Consider the following 17,588-nt stretch of genomic DNA (forward strand, 5'->3'; position numbering starts at 1 on the left):
TCCCATGCATGGTTGGATCCTTGTGACTTGATAGGGGGTCAGAGTGTAGATAAATTGTGATGTCAGTGGGTCTCTGAGGCTGAGGACTGGTTCTTCAGAGACATTGGCTGATTACTGTGCTGGCTGAAGAAAGCCAAACACGTGGCTCACAAATTCCTGAGCACAATTTGTGGGCTCAGAAAAGGAAGAAGAATTGATTATTATATTACCCAATTCTGAAGTCTAGAGCTCTGCTGATATTTATTTGCTTTATGGCTAAAAACTGTTATTAAAAATGAGTTGGGGCTCCCCGTTGGACACAGATTTAAGAGTGATTGTTATGTTCACAGTGTCAGGGACCCTCTGTGTCAGGCTCTGGGTGTGGATGCCAGTGAACCTCCCTTCCCCGCATCCCCATAGCTTGGATTTTATTTGCATTTAAGGTTTTTTGGCAATATATTAAATATAAAGATGAGGGATAACTTAAAATGCATTTACTTTCTCTCTTTGCCTCCTCCCCCATTTCAAAAAGGCCCTAAAACTGCACTCCAGATTCCAGTGCCCTGCACGTGACACAGCCTGAGAGCCACCTGCTGCTCTGAGATCAATTAACAGCAAAAATCAGACGTTTTTGAAAAGCAGATATTGATAGCCACATAGAATGTAGTATATTTCCCTCCTGACCATAAAAATGAATGAGGAATTATGGAACTCAGTGGCTGTATTTGTTCTGCTTAGCAAACGAAATGTCACGATGGGCCGATGGCATTATAACAGAAAGACCCGTTTCAATCTAGTCCTCCTTAAATTTGTTAGAATATTGAATAATTATTATTTTGCAAATTACCTGTAATGTCTTTAGTTTTTTTTTTTTTATCTTACACTGTGTTTCCATACCAATAGCGAACTCAATCAGATAAGGAATATCCCTAAGGTGCATAATGTCATGCAGTAATAGGAGGGACTCTACTAGGACGATACTTAAAATCATATAAATAGAAAATCCAATAAATCAGAATTTTTTCCCATACTAAATTCTTAGTTTTATGTATATCTGATATTGGCCTCTCTCACCCAAAAAAATAATTTCCTAATATCAGCAAGCTAGTTTAATAAAGCAACATTTGAAATTTGCTCAATGTATCTGGAGGTAATTAAATTTAATCCCAAGTATTGAATTTCAGGATTATGGCAAAAAAAGAAAAAAAAAACATGAGTTATAAAGAATGTTATTTAATGTTCTGCCCAGTTCAAAAAACAAAGATTCTGGTTGAAATCCAGTGTGGCTCTTCTATTTACTGCCCCGGGCATGTTAGTTGTGCTAACAATCTGATAATGCAGTACACTAGATGCCTATTTCTATCAAGTCACAAGAAAACTGTGCCTATCTTTCTGTTTGTAAAGGGCCTTTGCTAGTTTAGAGAGACCTATCCATTTCAACATGGTGTCATATTGAATGTTTTGTCACTTCACCTGGGGTAAATTCCCATTGCAATCAATGTGGTGGTCTTTCCTTTTCTCATCTAAACATTGCATTTTTGAAGGAATTGGATATGGTCTTTGATAATCATTTTACAAGTTGGTAATAATTTAAAGAACTTTCTATGAAGGTTTTTGACTTTAGATTTTCTGATTCATTTCACCCTCATTATATCAAGTTTTGGAAGATGAGTATTAAACTAAATGTGCCTTGTTAAATACCTTATGATGCAATAATGCAGGAATGTGTGTAATTCATAGTTTGGAATCATATTCTGACTGTGGTGTTAAATTTTTTCTGCAAAACATATTTCTTTTTACAAACTTGTGAAGAACGAAAGGGAAAGAATGTATATTTTATTCTTTAGTCTATGATGAGTTCCAGAAGTTATCTTTAGATCTGGAAGTGCTTTATTAAAAGCCCTTGTTTTGATCTCTTGAGTTATTGGGCTTTCAAATAGATATTTCTTAGAGATGCTGAGTGTAAGGATAAGTGTAGTTGGAATACCCTGTGTAAATCTATTGACAATATAAAAATGTTGCAATAGTATTGCTATGATTGGTAAGCAGTGAAGATCTTAGCATGGTCTACGGGTGACAAATCTCCTACTTCCATACCTATGTACACACATGGGATTGCATTATTGCTGTTCAATGATACCTTCCATTCCAGTGTTGTGTGTCTCGATACCAATTCAATACTGCCTAAATCAATACGAAGTCTCAGTTTATTGATAAATATCTGAAATAAAGGGCCAAGTTCTGAGGTACAAGTCATGGGATTTTAAAAGTTTATTTTGTACTCAGTAACTCAACAGTAGCATTAACATCCATGATATGTATGTGCACACAGGCTGGAGGCAGGATCTCCATCTGAGCTAACAAACATGTGTAAGAGCTTTCCTCATTATTAGCAGATAGCATTAAAGAAAGTATTCTCTGTTGCTTTCCTAGTTTTGTTTCAATAACATTTTATTTAAAAAAAAGAGTCTTTTTTTTACATTCTCTTTTTTTGTTGTATTAATTTCACTTGGTCACATAAAATTAATGAAGTTTCTAATGATAAAATCAATGTCATAACTGCTTGATATGAAAACAGTTTGGGTTCATCCATATGAATAAAAGTTATAGAAGGTATGATTGAATACAATTTAAGCTATGGTTGATTTTAGTACCTATAATGAGGGTAAAATGCTCAATCTTACAATACTCTGTGTTTTACCCAAGTGGCCATGTGATGTAGAGTCCATGTAACTTTCCCGCAAATCTCTCAGCTTACATGAAGGCATTACTTTAATGGTCTTCCTCACTGTCAAATGTAATGCTGTAACTTTGGTTTGTTCTTGCTTATTCTTACCTTATGTTATATTGCATTTATTTCCTCAGGCCTGGACCCAGTATTCTGGGCCTGGTTCTTTCTTCAAAATAAGAATAAGAAATTATAGTGCTTCTGTTCAAGGATATAAGGCCCAATTCATTCACTCTGTATCTTCATGAATGGAGGCTTCAGATTCGTCTGAAATCACGGGCAAAATTACTTAAGTTTTGACCATGTTTTGTGACATTCAAGCAACTGGTTTTAAACAAGCCAAGGTTTTCCATTACCTTACAATGTATAAGTCCAAAAGATAACTTAAGACATCAAGATATGTCATCCAAAAGATGCCTCAGCATTTGAAAACCTGAATGTAATTTGAAAATATATGTTTTCCTGCAATGATGATACATTTCAGTTATCATCAGAAATGTATATGCTGGGTCTCTTTTCTCTAATAGACTTAAAATAATTGTCAAACTGATAAAGATTTAATTTCTTAAATGTCTCCAAATCTCTGGACATTTTAGTTTCTCTGCTCCCACTTCTTGACACAGGTATTATGTTTTTGCAGGGAAAGTATCAGACAAGGCAAAGACAATCCATACTGTTTGTACTTGGTGTCTTATGGTCAGTATAGTTCTCCTCAAATTTCAGTAAGCTACAGAGGAGTTCTTTGTTGACCAGAAGCCTAATAGTGCTAAACCATATGGACCATGTCTGCCGTTCTCAGTCTGTCCCAGGGCTACTACATGTAGAAGCAGCCAGAGCGTTGTTGTGTTTTGTACTGTTTTGTTTTTAATGTTACCTGCCCATTTCCTCCTTATGGAAATATGTGTCTGTGTGTGTGTGTGTGTTTCAAACTCTTTCAAATGTCTTGCCATGTATGTTTTGTCCCTCGTGTTACATGTGGAGAAGCCAGGTCTGCACAGTATAAAGTGAAGTGGAAGGTTAGTGACACTGACCTTGGTCCTGAATACTCCTGATTGGCTTATCTGCAATGGTTTGGGCCTATTCAGACAATGCCAGATCCCCCACTTCACTTTAGCCTTGTCTAAAGAACCAAAATTGCTGAATTGTGAAATCATAGTTTTCAGTTATTTTGGTCATCTTGGTAACAAAACTGGTTGCTGCAGAGTTGATCTGAGTCATCTATGTAAAATTTACAAGAAAGAAGGGAGAAAATACAGGTCAACCCTGTAGTGGCCAATTCCCTTATACAGCACAGACAAGGCCTTGTACTCTGTGGACCCAATCACGCCAACACAACGTAGCATCAGCCTAAGATGAGTTCTGTTCATCTCTCGTCTTTTCCTACCTGCCAGCATCTCTTGCTGTGGTCCTTTTATGGACAATTTGTATATCTTTAGGGGGCATTTCATTAATAAGCTCCCAATTATCTCATATCTCTTTCAAGCAATAAGTAAATATTTTGTTTTGCTTAGTGGTCAGGAGTGGAGATTATTATTTGTTTGAAACGGATAGTGAAGAGGAAGAAGAGGAAGAATTAAAGAAGGAAGATGAAGAACCTCCACGAAGGTCAGCATTCCAGGTAATTATGGGATTGGAGAATGTCATGTCCTTTACTAGTTGAAAGAACTTTTCTTACTGATAGGCCTTAATTGCAAGGCTAGACTTCTTCTACCATATTCCTATGTCAGAGCTCCCAGAAGCTTCTGATTTACATCTGAGATTTTTTATTGCTAATTAAACTGTAATGCTGCTCGCTGCCAGCAATGCCAACATTTCTGATGTGTTAATGGAAAAAACCCAAACTCTGTAAGATAATTTACAGTTTATTTTGAGCCGAATGTGTGTGACCACGGTCTGGACCACATGGCCTCAAGAGGTCCTGAGAAGATGTACCCAAGGAGGCTGGGTTACTGCTTGGTTTTATACATTGATGGAGACAGGAATTGCACGTGAAATCATAAATCAATACATGGAAGGTATATATTGGTTTGGCCCAAAAAGGCAGGACATCTCGAAGGGGAGGAGGTGGGTTTAAAGATTCTTTGATTTGTAATTGGTTAAAGAAATGAAGCTTTGTCTAAAGGCTTGGACTATTTTAAGGATATCTGTTAATCAGGGACAAGCCACAGGACGGTTGCTGAAACTCCAGTGATCTGATAAGTAAATTGATGGCCTGCAGGTGTGGTTTAAGCTTTGTCTTGCATGGCCTTAGGTCCTGTTAATGATTTAGTATCTTACTGTTAAAAAGAGTACCTCTAAAAGGGAAGGGGCATGATGAGGTGTGTCTGATCTCCTTTCTCCTCATGCCAGCAACTCAGCTTTAAGTTTTTCTGGGATCCCCTTGGCCAAGAGGAGGTCCATTCAGTGGGCTAGGGGGCTTACGATTTTATTTTAGTTCACAGGTGCTATAAACAAAAACTAAAGCTTCATTTGGTGAACTTCATTTTTTAGTTGCAAGTAGGAGGTAAAAAAGATTTCTCTGGCATTGCTTTGGATTGCTTGAGTGAGTACACTTCTATTTTGATATGTGAAATAGTTGATTATGAAAATAAAATACTTGCTTAGTTTTGAAGCAAATGATCATTTAAATGTTGCCTCAAATTTTGAAAATCAGTTCATTTGTATTGCTAAAGATTTGAGAATGTATTGAAGTAATAATTAGAATATCTGGCACAGTTCTGATTTTTTTCAGCTTCACTACCTTTCTGTTTCAGAACCTGCTATCGCATTCTCAACTGTAGCTCACCAGCGTAATCTAGTATATCCAGCGAATATGTAATCTATGCTTGTTAAAGATGAGGCACTTGGGATGTTACACATGGGATGAAAACTTGGCATATACTTCTTTTACCAGTGAACCACATACTGGGACAGTTACTTTCCCTTGTTATCCTACTAGGCGTGTAGAATGATATCCATCAGGCCACAGCATGTGCCATGATAAGGCCATTGTCGGTTAGCTGGCCAAGCCTTCTCAAGAGGACAGGTTCCATCCACGCCTGTCTTCCCAGTGACACTGAAGAACAGAATTATTCATGGAGATACCTTGGTCTGATGTTTTCTTACTGGCCCCAGTTGCTCTCCGTGTATGTCTCTTGATGACTGTGTTTGTGTGCATGTGTGCAGCTGGCTTGTCAAATACTAATAACTTAACTTGTTTATTTTTATTCTAATGAGTTTTATTCTAACTACCACTCATCATCCAGCAAAGGAGAGAACATGACCGTCTTCACCATGTTGGGTGGATTACATGCAATGATTGACTATTTTCTTTATTCCTAACTTACAGGCAGAGCACATTTTATTCTAGCTTCAGTGACTGGCACGTTTTAACACAGTTGATGTAATTGTAGAGACACACTCATACTGACGTCATGTATAAAATTACTAGTTTTTGGTTTTTTTCTACTAATTACTCTTGCTTTGTCCTTCTTTGTAGAGAGCTATTGGGAAGTTTGCGTCAGCCATTTTGGCCTTGCCAAAGTCTGTCATTAAACTTCCCAAAACTATTCTTCAGTATTTAATCAGAGCTGCAAAGGTATTTGATGTTTTACTGATGTGTAGTGTGTGACTCTCTTCTCCGTAGAACTTTAGACAAACATATCCCCTGTTGCCCTTTCTCTGCATTTTCTCGGTTCTATAGCTTGTACCATGAAAGGATCATACGAATGTAAGATATTATGACAAGTTTTCCAAAAAGAGTTCTTACAAGCCAAATTTCTTATTATTTGACTCTTGTTTTTAAGCTGACAGCAGAGACTATCAAAAAATAGAAAGAGAAAATGCAGATATGTATATATTTTCTGTCCTCACAGTTTTGCCTAAGTCACATCTCATTTCAAAAGGGTCACATCTGGTTGCATGCATCAGTTATGATGAGTAAAAGTATGATCATTTCTCTCAGAAAGCTGGTCAAATTCTGGATAAGCAAAGACAAGACTCCTTTTGCTCCATCTCCTTTTTGGGTCCCTGTTAGTTTCTGCCTTCCAGTTTCTGAATTCAGTACAGCTACGCCCTCTGCAGGCTGTGCTGCCAAGTACAGTCTGGTAGCCTCTCACTCCCACAGGATACACAATGGTGCTTTTGAGTAAATTGTTAAAAAATCATTTCTTGCTAATGCACAATTGCAGTTACTCAGCTACCTGTGCTACAGTCTCTTAATTATTGAAACCCATAAATAACTAATTACTATTCTTGTATTTTATAGAAAGCTCTTTCTCTTGAACTCAGCCAGGGGTAGGCCCTTAAAACTTTTTGGTCTTTATGTCCCTCAAGTGTTAAGCAAATAGTTTGGATAGTGACAGAGACCAGTGCTTCTTGAATTTCACCTGGGGATGTTATTTAAATGCAGACTCTGATTTAGCAGGTGCTGTGGCACCTGAAACTCTGCAGTTCTCTCAAGCTCCCAGGGGGAAGCACAGCTGCTAGTCTACCTTGCTTAGCAAAGTCCAGACCTCCAGGTTCCTTTCATTATTAAAATGCCAGGATCCTGGGTTTTAGTTTCATATTTACCGTTGCTGATTCCCTAAGATTCTTTTTCTTCTCTTATGCAAATACCATATGACCCTCTCAATTCACATTTAAGAATTTATTTAAATGAAAGATTACAATGTAACTATTCCCCATCTTACTGTTTTAAAAAAAATCATCTTGTTACAGACAATATAAAGAAGGTGCTGGACCACCTGAATTAAAGGACAGATTATGAAACTTCACCAATTTCAGTTAAAAGTCTCCACTTCAAAAAAGCTCTCCCTGTTTTAAAGATTAAATACATTTTTGCATAATAATTTTTTAGTAAACTGAATCCCATTTTCCCCTAATATATATGATAAAATTGAAGATAAAGTCAGGAACATGCGCTAGCAGCAGTAGTCCATTTGGAGAACCCAGAGGTCTTTTGTGTTCCTTGCTATGTATTTTTTTACTTATGGTCAGTGGTGCCGGTGTCTGATTCCCCAGAGAGACACATCAAAAGGATGACAGTTACAGCGACAAAGTAAGAATTGAGAAGTTCAGTAAGAATCTTCCATTTTTTGACTCAGTAGGGATTGGGACAATTCCTCTTTCTCTTTCGTTATCAACATTTTTTAAAAAATAGTTAGATCCAGCAAAACTGCCCCTCTATCAAACAAATGTTCCCAGAACTATAAAATGCTTGTGTTTCAAAACATCAGTGTTAAGATAATTTACTTACAAAATAAGGAATTACCGGATGGTTCCCTCCCCACCCTGGCGCCCCCCTTATGTGCATTATCTAGATTCTCATCTCAGTGAGATGGTGCCGATAGGCTGCCTCACGTGGGGATGCGGCAGAACCAGGAGATCCCTTTTTGACACGTGAGAAAGTGAAGGGTGCCCACCCTATCCACAAGACGTCTTCAGTTCCACCCTTAACACCCCCTTTCCTCTCTCCTTATTCCTCCCAGTTTCCCTTTTCTTCAGAACAAAAGAATTCCTCCAACTTGTGTGCCTGTTATATTCGCAAATTCTGAATTACTTTTTTATTTTTCTATTTTTGGGATTCTTGCATTATCTAAAGCAATATTGTAATGACACTTTTTCAAAAGGAAATGTGTCACCATATGTTGCTCTTAAACCTGAAAATTTCTTACGTTTCTTAGTTCAGATTCTTTTAAACTAGTATTGTGCTGAAACAAGTTTTCATATTAATGTACTAAACCTCAGAGATATTCTTGATAAAATTCCCAATTAACATGCTCAATAAACATCTACCATAAATTCTTGTATTCAGTCCTCCTTCAAATTCCAGTTCATCTTCTCATTGTTTAAAATAAGTTTTTGGCATAAAATAGAATACTTTTTTCTACCTCCTGGATTTGTTATTCAGAAATATACAGATGTTGCATTTGTGTTAATTGCCCATAAAACTCAGATTTCTACCAGTAAGAAAAAAAAACAAAATTTTTTTTTCTTAGAAACCTGTGACCCTTAACATTTCCACATAAGGAAAAGTTGAACCCTCTTTATTTTTACTGATATCACAATGCCACCGGTTTGCTTATGCTATGTTTTCCAAAGATTTCAGAAATCTGAAAATAATACAGAGTAAAATGAAAATATCTGGGTTTACAAGAGCCCCCAGAAAACATTTATTTCCCTTAATCATCATAATGGAAAACCCAGCTTCCCTGAGACCCAGGTGTGTCTGCGGTGCATGAGGAGCATGCGTGCTTGGCTTCGTGACTCTGGGTGGCTGACTTTGTGTACTGAGGTTTTCTTTTTGTTCTTTCTGCATGATTTGGGTGACTTTTGGTAGGTGGGCTGTTCAAAATTACTCTCTCCTGTTTATCAGTTGTAAAATATTAATGCAACTATTTTCACCTCTTGAATGAAAATGACAAAAGCACCACAGTCTTCTTTCCATACTATTCTGGAATAATCCCTTAACCTTAATATCACATTATTTTTTCTCTCAAAATACTAATCAGTCTACAAATCCCTTCCTCAAGTTGCTGGTAATTGCTGTTACTCAGAAGGGAGAGTATTGAATGCACAAAACTATTTTCCCAAAGTAAATAAGACTATTAAAGATGTTGTTTTGCATTTGACTCAAAGTTTATTTGTGTTGGGACAAACTACTCTAATTATAGTTAGTGAGGCTTCCAGCTCATTCCTCTTGTGTGTAGTGCAAAAGAATCAGTAACTAAATATCACAAATGGTGGAAGTATTTCAGGATTTGGGAGAAACATGGTTCGTATAGTAAACCCAAAGTTTATCTGATGATATCTGTGATGCCAAGGGAAATATATTCCTACAACATCTGTTTTCATATTTTATCTCATGGTAATGAAAATAGCACAGAGATATTTGGCTTGTGTTGGGAGAAAGAAATATTTCCAAAAGTCAGGAAAACTTGGTGTAGGTCCCTGTTCTTTTAATTTCAAATTATTAAAAGGCCAGAAAATAAATTGAAATTTCTCCCTTTAGTTTGTTTATCAAGCCTGGATTACTGATCCTAAAACAGCACTCCGACAGAGACGCAAAGAGAAAAAAAGATCTGCAAGAGAAGAGCAGAAACGAAAGCAAAAAGGATCCGAGGAGGGTGAGTTTTGCCATGAGAGGGAGGACAGAAGCTTCAGAGGGATAAAATTTTAAATTCTAAAGAGCGCAAGGAGTTTTATTTGTCCTTAATTGCTCCTATCTTATAAGTGGAACAAATTAAAGCATGAATTTAAGTTAAGATATGTATTTTAAAGTGGGAAAAGGAGAGAGATGCAAACTAAACCCCCCCCAAAAAAAAATAGAAGGAAAAGCCTTTAAGGCAGATACTAAGTAATAAAAAAGAAATACAAGACAAGACCTGATCATTAAGTTAAGAGCTGTTCTTGGAAAAAGCTTATCAGAAAGATGAAACTGGCAATTTGATCAAGGGAAAAAGGGAAAGCATGCTGAAACAATACCTAGAAAGAAACAAAAAATGGAAATGGAACTACCAACACTATATTCAACGTTATACCAATATATTTGGAAACAGATGATATAAATGCATTTCTAAGGGGAAAAAATATTCTAAACTACAACAAAAAAACACTAAACACAATGTTGAAGTGCAAGTGGTACACTCAGGAATACTGTTTTTATATATATTTTATCTATGTCTATATCTATATCTATATCTAAGACTAAAGATTAGTATTCTGGATATGTTCAGAACTCCAAAAAATCAATAAAAGTTCAACCAGTAAATGAAAGGATATGAAAAACAATTCACAGACCAGTAAACGAAAGTGGCCTAAAGGTGCTTAGCCGCACTAGTGATATGAGAAATACAAACTAAATATTTTTACATACTGTATTTTTTAGCTATTGGACTGGCAATAACCTATGCATTTGATAATATTACTGTTTGAGAGCTGGGGGTAAGATAAATACTTGCACATACCATGAGTGGGGTTGTAAAGTACTGTAGTAGATGCACTTTGAAGAGCCATGTGTAAATATCTGTTAAAACTTTAAATGTACATGTCATACTACAGATCAATCCCACTTCTAGGTGTGTGGCTTAACCTGAAGCAATACTTTCACATGTGCACAGTATTTGTTAATAACAAAAATTTGGAAACATCCTAAATGTCTGTATAAAGAGTCAAATAAATTATGTTACCATTATATTATGAAATATTATTCAGTAATTTAAAAACAAGATGGATAGCTTTGAACTGCCATGGAGAACAATTTCTGACATATTGTTAAGTGAAAAACAACACATTGCAAAATGTCATGTACATTATGAAACCACTCATGAGACAAAGAAAACCTAAGTACCTCAAGACAATATTTTGCATTTTTAACAGGTTTGTATAATAGTGTATAAAGGCAAGAGAAAGATCAGGGAGAATACTTCACTTATTAATAACAGTGGTTGCTTTTTGAAAGAATGGAGATTGAGTGGTATAATTGAAGAAAACTTTAGGCTTATCTACTATATTCTGATTCTTTACGAAGAAATGTATTCATAAATTCCTTGTGAAATTAAATAGGCATTCAGAAAACAAATGGAAAACATAATTTCTAATGGAACTCTAATTCCCCAATCTTTCTTCTTTTTGACCTTTCTTTCTTTATACCTCCTGGTAACTTTAACTTTGTTTTACTTTGTTATTTTGTTAATGGAGAAACCAAACTCTGTAAAATAATTTAAAGAGTTTTATTCTGACTCAAATATGAGGGACTGCAGCCTGGGAGACAAAATCTCAAGAGTTACTGAGAAAGTGTACTGAGAAAGAGGCAGCCAGGTTACAGTTTGGTTTTATACATTTTAGGGAGACAGGAATTGCAGGTAAAATCACAAAGCAATACACAGCAGGTAAAAATTGGTTCAGCCAGTAAAGGCAGGACATTCTGAGTCATAGGTGGGTTTAGAGATTCTTTAATTAGTAATTGAGAGAGCTAATCTTTGTTTGAAAATTTGGAGTCAGTAGGAAGAAATGCTTAAGTTAAGTGAGGTCTGTTATCTGTCATGAGATACACCATGCCAGCAAAAGAAACCTTGTTTAACTAGATTTTATGGCTTGCAAAGTATGACTTAACTGTTGCTTGGCATGGCCTTAGGTTGCATTTATAATTTGATATCTTATTGCCACAAAGAGTCTGTTTGGTCAGTCTTATGATCTCTATTTTAACATTAATGTTTGTCGGTTGCTGTGTCTAAACTTCAAAAGGGAGCAGGTGTAACAAGGCGTGTCTGACCTCCCCTTCTGTCATGGCCAGGAACTCAGTCTTAGGGGTTTTTTTGAGGTCCCCTTGGCCAAGAGGTGGTTCATTCAGTTAGGGAGTGGAGGGTTAGGATTTTATTTTTAGTTTACAACTTTAAAAACATAAAATTAATACACACCTACTGAAAGGAGTCAAGCAGTAAAGAGTTCTGCCTCAACCCAGTCCCTTCAAAACCTGTCCTCTTAAGGTAACAAACCCTAACATATGTTGTATTTACTTTCACTCCTTTTTTTATGTGTTTACATACATGTAGGCACACATATATGAACCTTTGTTTTTGGTTTCAAAAATAAGTTCATGCTCTACAAAGTACTCATATTTTCATTAATATATCATGTAGATTTCTCTAATTATTTTTAAACCATACCATTCTTTCTTAATAACTGTAAAATATTCCATAGTACAGAGATGCATAATTTATTCAACTATTCCATCCTTAATGGACTTGAAGATTGCTTCCAGATTTGCCATAATGAACCATGCTATAATAGCCTTGCACAAAATTTGTGTGTAGTATTCATGTGTGTATTTAAATGCATAGCAGCAGGCTGGTCCCAGTGCAATGGTGTTTACAACTAATTGATCACAACCACTTACGGATTTCTTTGTTCCTTCTCCATGCCCACTGCTTCACTTGACTATTTTTATTTAATAAATAAATAAATAAATCGCGTAGCAAAGGTTAGGAAGAATGTGCACTTTCCAGAGAAAAATTCTCGAAAGTGGGATTGCTGAAGTTAAAGGGTGTGCCCCTTTTTATTTTAATAGACATTTTTCCAAAAGGTTTTAGTAATTTACACTCTTATGTGTAAAGTACAGGATTGTCCATTTTCCTTTAACCTCAAAAAAAAAAAAAACAAAACAAAACACAGGATACTACTGATCTTTTTATCATTTATCTTTCTGCAGGATGACAAATGGCTTTTATTTTCATTTGAATGTGGTTGAATTCCTAACTAATAAAACTAAACATTTTTTCTCTCACATTTTGTTGGCAATTTGTACTGCATGTCCATTAAGGATAGAATAGTTGAATAAATTATGCATCTCTGTACTATGGAATATTTTACAGTTATTAAGAAAGAATGATATCGTTTTATAAATAATTAGAGAAATCTTCATGATATATTAATGAAAATATAAGAGTACTTTGTAGAGCATGAACTTATTTTTGAAACCAAAAACAAAGGTTCATATATGTGTGCCTACATGTATGTAAACACATTAAAAAAGGAGTGAAAGTAAAGATTGAAACACTTTTATCATTTTTCTACATCATTCTGTTGGGTTATTTGTTTTTTTCTTTTTTTTTTTTTTTGAGACAGAGTCTTGCTCTTTTGCCCTGGCTAGAGTGCCATGGCGTCAGCCTAGCTCACAGCAACCTCAAACTCCTGGGCTTAAGCAATCCTTCTGCCTCAGCCTCCCGAGTAGCTGGGACTACAGGCATGTGCCACTATGCCCGGCTAATTTTTTTTTCTATATATATTTTTAGCTGTCCAAATCATTTCTTTCTATTTTTAGTAGAGACAGGGTCTCGCTCTTGCTCAGGCTGGTCTCAAACTCCTGACCTCGAGTGAGCCTCCCACCTCCGCCTCCCAGAGTGCTAGGATTACAGGCATGAGCCACCGAGCCCGGCCTGTTTTTTTCTTATTAATTGGGGCTGTTTATATGTTAGGCTTATTATCCTTTTTTCATGTGTTACAAATATATTTTCCAATCCAGTGCTTATCTTTTGATTTCATTTATGGTAAAAGTTATCTAAGAAATTTTTTATTATTTCTCATGTCAAATGGGTCTAAATTTCTCCCTGCAGTTTCTAGGTTTCCATCTTGCTTAAGAAAGTCTCTCCTCCCAAATATTATGCAAATGTTTTCTTATATTTCCTACTAATTTTATTCACATCTTGAATTTTTTATCATTCTATAAAATAGAGATCTAATTTGTTTACTTTTAGATGAATAGACAATCATGCTGTCCCTGTTTATTAAATGGTTCCTCCTTTTTCTGTTGGATTTAAGTATTTCTTTTGTCAATATTAGGCTCCCATTTGTTGTCAGGTATGTTTTCTGACTCTGTATTCTGGTCTGCTCCCCTATTGGCACGCTCTGGGTCACTGCCACATACCATTGAGTCCAGTAGCCACAGAGTTAGTTTCAGTATTTAGTGAGGCAAACTTCCCTCACTACTTTTTTTTTTCCCAAAGTTATTTTTGCTGTTCTCAGACATTTGTTCTTCAAAAATTTTTTGACCAGTTATAAGAAGTTGTCCTTTAGTCTATGGCATGACGATTATTTCACGTGCAGATGTACCACTGTTTACCTACAAATCAAAGACAGCAATAACTTAAAGGCATTCTTTTGATAAATAGTTATTCAGCACCGTCTTAGTACAAAGCATCATTTCTTCTAGATTTCTTCCTGATGAAGCACTTAGAATCCATCCTTCTGAAGTAACAGGTGCTGTTGCAAATGCTTTGTATGTACTGTAGTAGCTCATTCGAGCCTTACAACAACCCAGGGGCGTTTTATTATCCTTGCTATACAGATGAGGAAATAAGGTCCCAGGGAGTGAAGCAACTTGCCTGAGGTCACACAGCCAATGAGTAGTGGGTCTGGAATTTCTGTTGTTTTGTTTATTTATTTTTTATTGTTTTATTTATTTATTTATTTTGAGACAGAGTCTCACTTTGGTGCCCAGGCTAGACTGAGTGCCGTGGCGTCAACCTAGCTCACAGCAACCTCAGACTCCTGGGCTCCAGTGATCCTCCTGCCTCAGCCTCCCGAGTAGCTGGGACTACAGGCATGTGCCACCATGCCCGGCTAATATTTTCTATATATTTTTAGTTGTCTGGCTAATTTCTATTTTTAGTAGAGGCGGGGGTCTCGCTCTTGCTCAGGCTGGTCTCGAACTCCTGACCTCGAGCAATCCTCCCGCCTCGGCCTCCCAGAGTGCTAGGATTACAGGCATGAGCCACTGGAATTCCTATAATAACCAGTAGGAAAGATAAGTATAGAAGGAAAAAAAAAATCCTAATGACATAGAAACTGCAAAGTTCCATAAAAAAAAAGTATAGATATAACAGTGCGGGTCCAGAGGGAGAGAGGATTTCTAACAACCAAACGTGCCAGGGAATGCTTTGTGGACAATCTGGTAGAAGAAAGCAAGGCCATGTACAACAAGTAAGGAGCAGGTCAGCTTAGCTGGTAAAGACAAGAGGCGGAACAGCAGCAGAAAAGAGGATAGTAGAAAATAAGTTTGAGAAAATGTGCTGGAGTCAGATCATGAATGTTTTAGATAGGGTTACCAGATAAAATATAAGAAGCCGAGTTAAATTAGAATTTTTCAGATAAACAGCAAATAATGTTTAGCTTAAGTATAATTTGGACATATGTCATAGAACACACTATTACTAAAAAAAATTTTTTGTTTACCTTAAATTCAAATTGAATTGGGTGTCCTGTATTTTTATTTCCTAAATCTGACAATCTTAGCCTTGACTGTCAGGCTAAGATGATAAAAACTAATAAGAGGACAAAAAACTAATAAGAGGATAAAAACTACAATGAAATCTTACGATGCTATTTTAACATATGACAAACTGAAATTTGTAACATCATCCCAAGGTTTGCCGACTCCTATAAAGGGCCTGGCAGTAAATATTTTCGGTTGTGCCTTCCATGAAGTCTTGGATACAACTCAGATCTGCCACTGCAGGGCCAAAGCAGCCGCGGACAATACACAGACAAATGGGTGCAGCTCCGTTCCATTAAAATCTGAATTTCATATACCTGTCACATGTACAAAATATTATTCTCCTTTACATTGTTTTCAGCCTCTAAAGATACAGAAACCATTCTGAACTCACAGGCCATCTGATAACAGTCAGGAGGCCAGACCTGGCCTGCGGGGGATGGTTTACCCACCCTTGGCTCCCATGAGTCTGGAGTGTAGTAAAGAGAATTTGAAAGCTGCAAGTTCTTACACCTTTTCCCCAGGAACTCTTACCATAGGTAGAATGTCCTAGATTTAATTTTAAAATCCATTTTAATCTGGAACAGTAATATTGGCATTTAATTTACCTAAAAGGAATGTAACTCATGTTTATTGCACACATTTGGCAGGGGCCGTGGAATGGGATGACCGAGAGGAGGAACGCGTCAAAAAGAAATCTGATGGACCAGGTAACAAAATACAGGCAAATATGACCTGTGGGAACTTTGAAAATGATGCCTGCCCAGATGGTACATAACGGAAGGCTGCCTGAAAAATAATGAATCAAAATATGGACTATGACTGAATGTCAGGGTCCCTTCGAATCTCATCTCTACTGAAATTGCAAAGTAGCTCCTAAAAGCAGATCTGGCCTTTATGTTGGATGAAACGCTGGATTAGTATTGGTTTGTAGATTCCTTTATGCAAGTACCTATGAGAGAGGGTTTTAGGGAGCAAATTCTAATGTCCAATGGAAGCCCTCAGAATGAAAGCACAAAAAATACTGGCAATTAATTTTAAAGAACACAGAAAGCAGGAGTTAAATGGGAGGTAAGTAGAACTGGGGAAATGAGAGGTACCCTAGAATGTCGGGGCCAACCTCCTCATTTTAGGAAGGGGAAACCAAGTCACAGTGAGTTTGTGACTTGCTCAGGATTCCACAGCTACTAAGTGACAGAGCCAGAAAGGGAACATTTGTCTTCTACTTCCTGGCTCAGTCCTGGTGCTATTTTGGCTTCTTATAGTATGTGATTTGGAGAAAGGTTTCTCCATACAAGAAGAAAAAAAGCCAAAACAAAAGCCTCCCTGTGAAATGAACTCAGTGCCTCTGTAGCTCTATAAACGTGCCATTTTCCTCCGTCTCCTGCTTTGGAACCCCTGGGCACTGGGCCTCTTTGACTCAGGACACAAATGCTCCCAAGAATGCCATCTTCTGGCACGAAGTGAGACTTACCGGAGGCCCTCTGCAGCACCAGTGCTCAAACCGGATTTCCATTTCCAGATAACTAGACACACATATATTTGGAGCTGCATATTCTACTACTGCTGCAAAGCTTCAAACAATGACAGTAGCCAACACTTCAGCTCACACATCTTGTTTGCCAGGCACTTTTCCAAGCGCGTTAGGCTTATTCACTTGTTTAACCCCCTCAAAAATCCTTTTCCCCATTTATCAGATAAGGGAACTGAGGCAGGAGAGATTAACTAACTTTTCCAAGTCTATACACCCACTAAGAGTTGGGATTTGAACCTAAGGAGTCTGAATCGAGAGCCTGTGCTCTTAACTACTGTGCCCTACTACCCCTAAGGTTGCATAAAGTCAAAATTCAAATTCTAATTTTCCATATTAGTTTGTGATCATCCAAGTTAATAAAGTGCATGCCGTTCCTGTCCCCAGTGCAGCAATTTCAGTTTCATTATCACTCTACCATAGTAAAACTATGAAATAATGTTTATCTTCACCACTGCTGAGAAAATAAGTGTGAATATGAGAAAAAATAAGTTGTCAAAAATATAAGGAGCTGTTGAAGTGTATTAATGGGTGTAACCCCAAGTCCTTCAGCCTCCAGAGTTCAAGCTTCCCACTTATGTCTACACAAAACAGCTAGA

General features: G+C 36.9%; 1 protein-coding gene across 2 annotated transcripts in view; it reads left to right on the forward strand.

Moving 5' to 3' along the window:
• Positions 1–17,588, forward strand: part of PIEZO2 (piezo type mechanosensitive ion channel component 2) — a 441,466-nt gene that overhangs the window by 372,436 nt on the left and 51,442 nt on the right. The window contains exons 34-37 of one of the 2 annotated variants that reach the window (XM_045527221.1): positions 4,219–4,325; positions 6,186–6,284; positions 9,699–9,813; positions 16,109–16,168. In XM_045527221.1, coding sequence (XP_045383177.1) covers positions 4,219–4,325; positions 6,186–6,284; positions 9,699–9,813; positions 16,109–16,168 — 381 coding nt within the window. The remainder of the gene's footprint in view (positions 1–4,218; positions 4,326–6,185; positions 6,285–9,698; positions 9,814–16,108; positions 16,169–17,588) is intronic. The other variant, XM_045527222.1, reaches the window with a different exon arrangement.

This window comes from Lemur catta, chromosome 16 (genome assembly GCF_020740605.2).
Source record: "Lemur catta isolate mLemCat1 chromosome 16, mLemCat1.pri, whole genome shotgun sequence".
Taxonomy (NCBI): Eukaryota; Metazoa; Chordata; class Mammalia; order Primates; family Lemuridae; genus Lemur; species Lemur catta.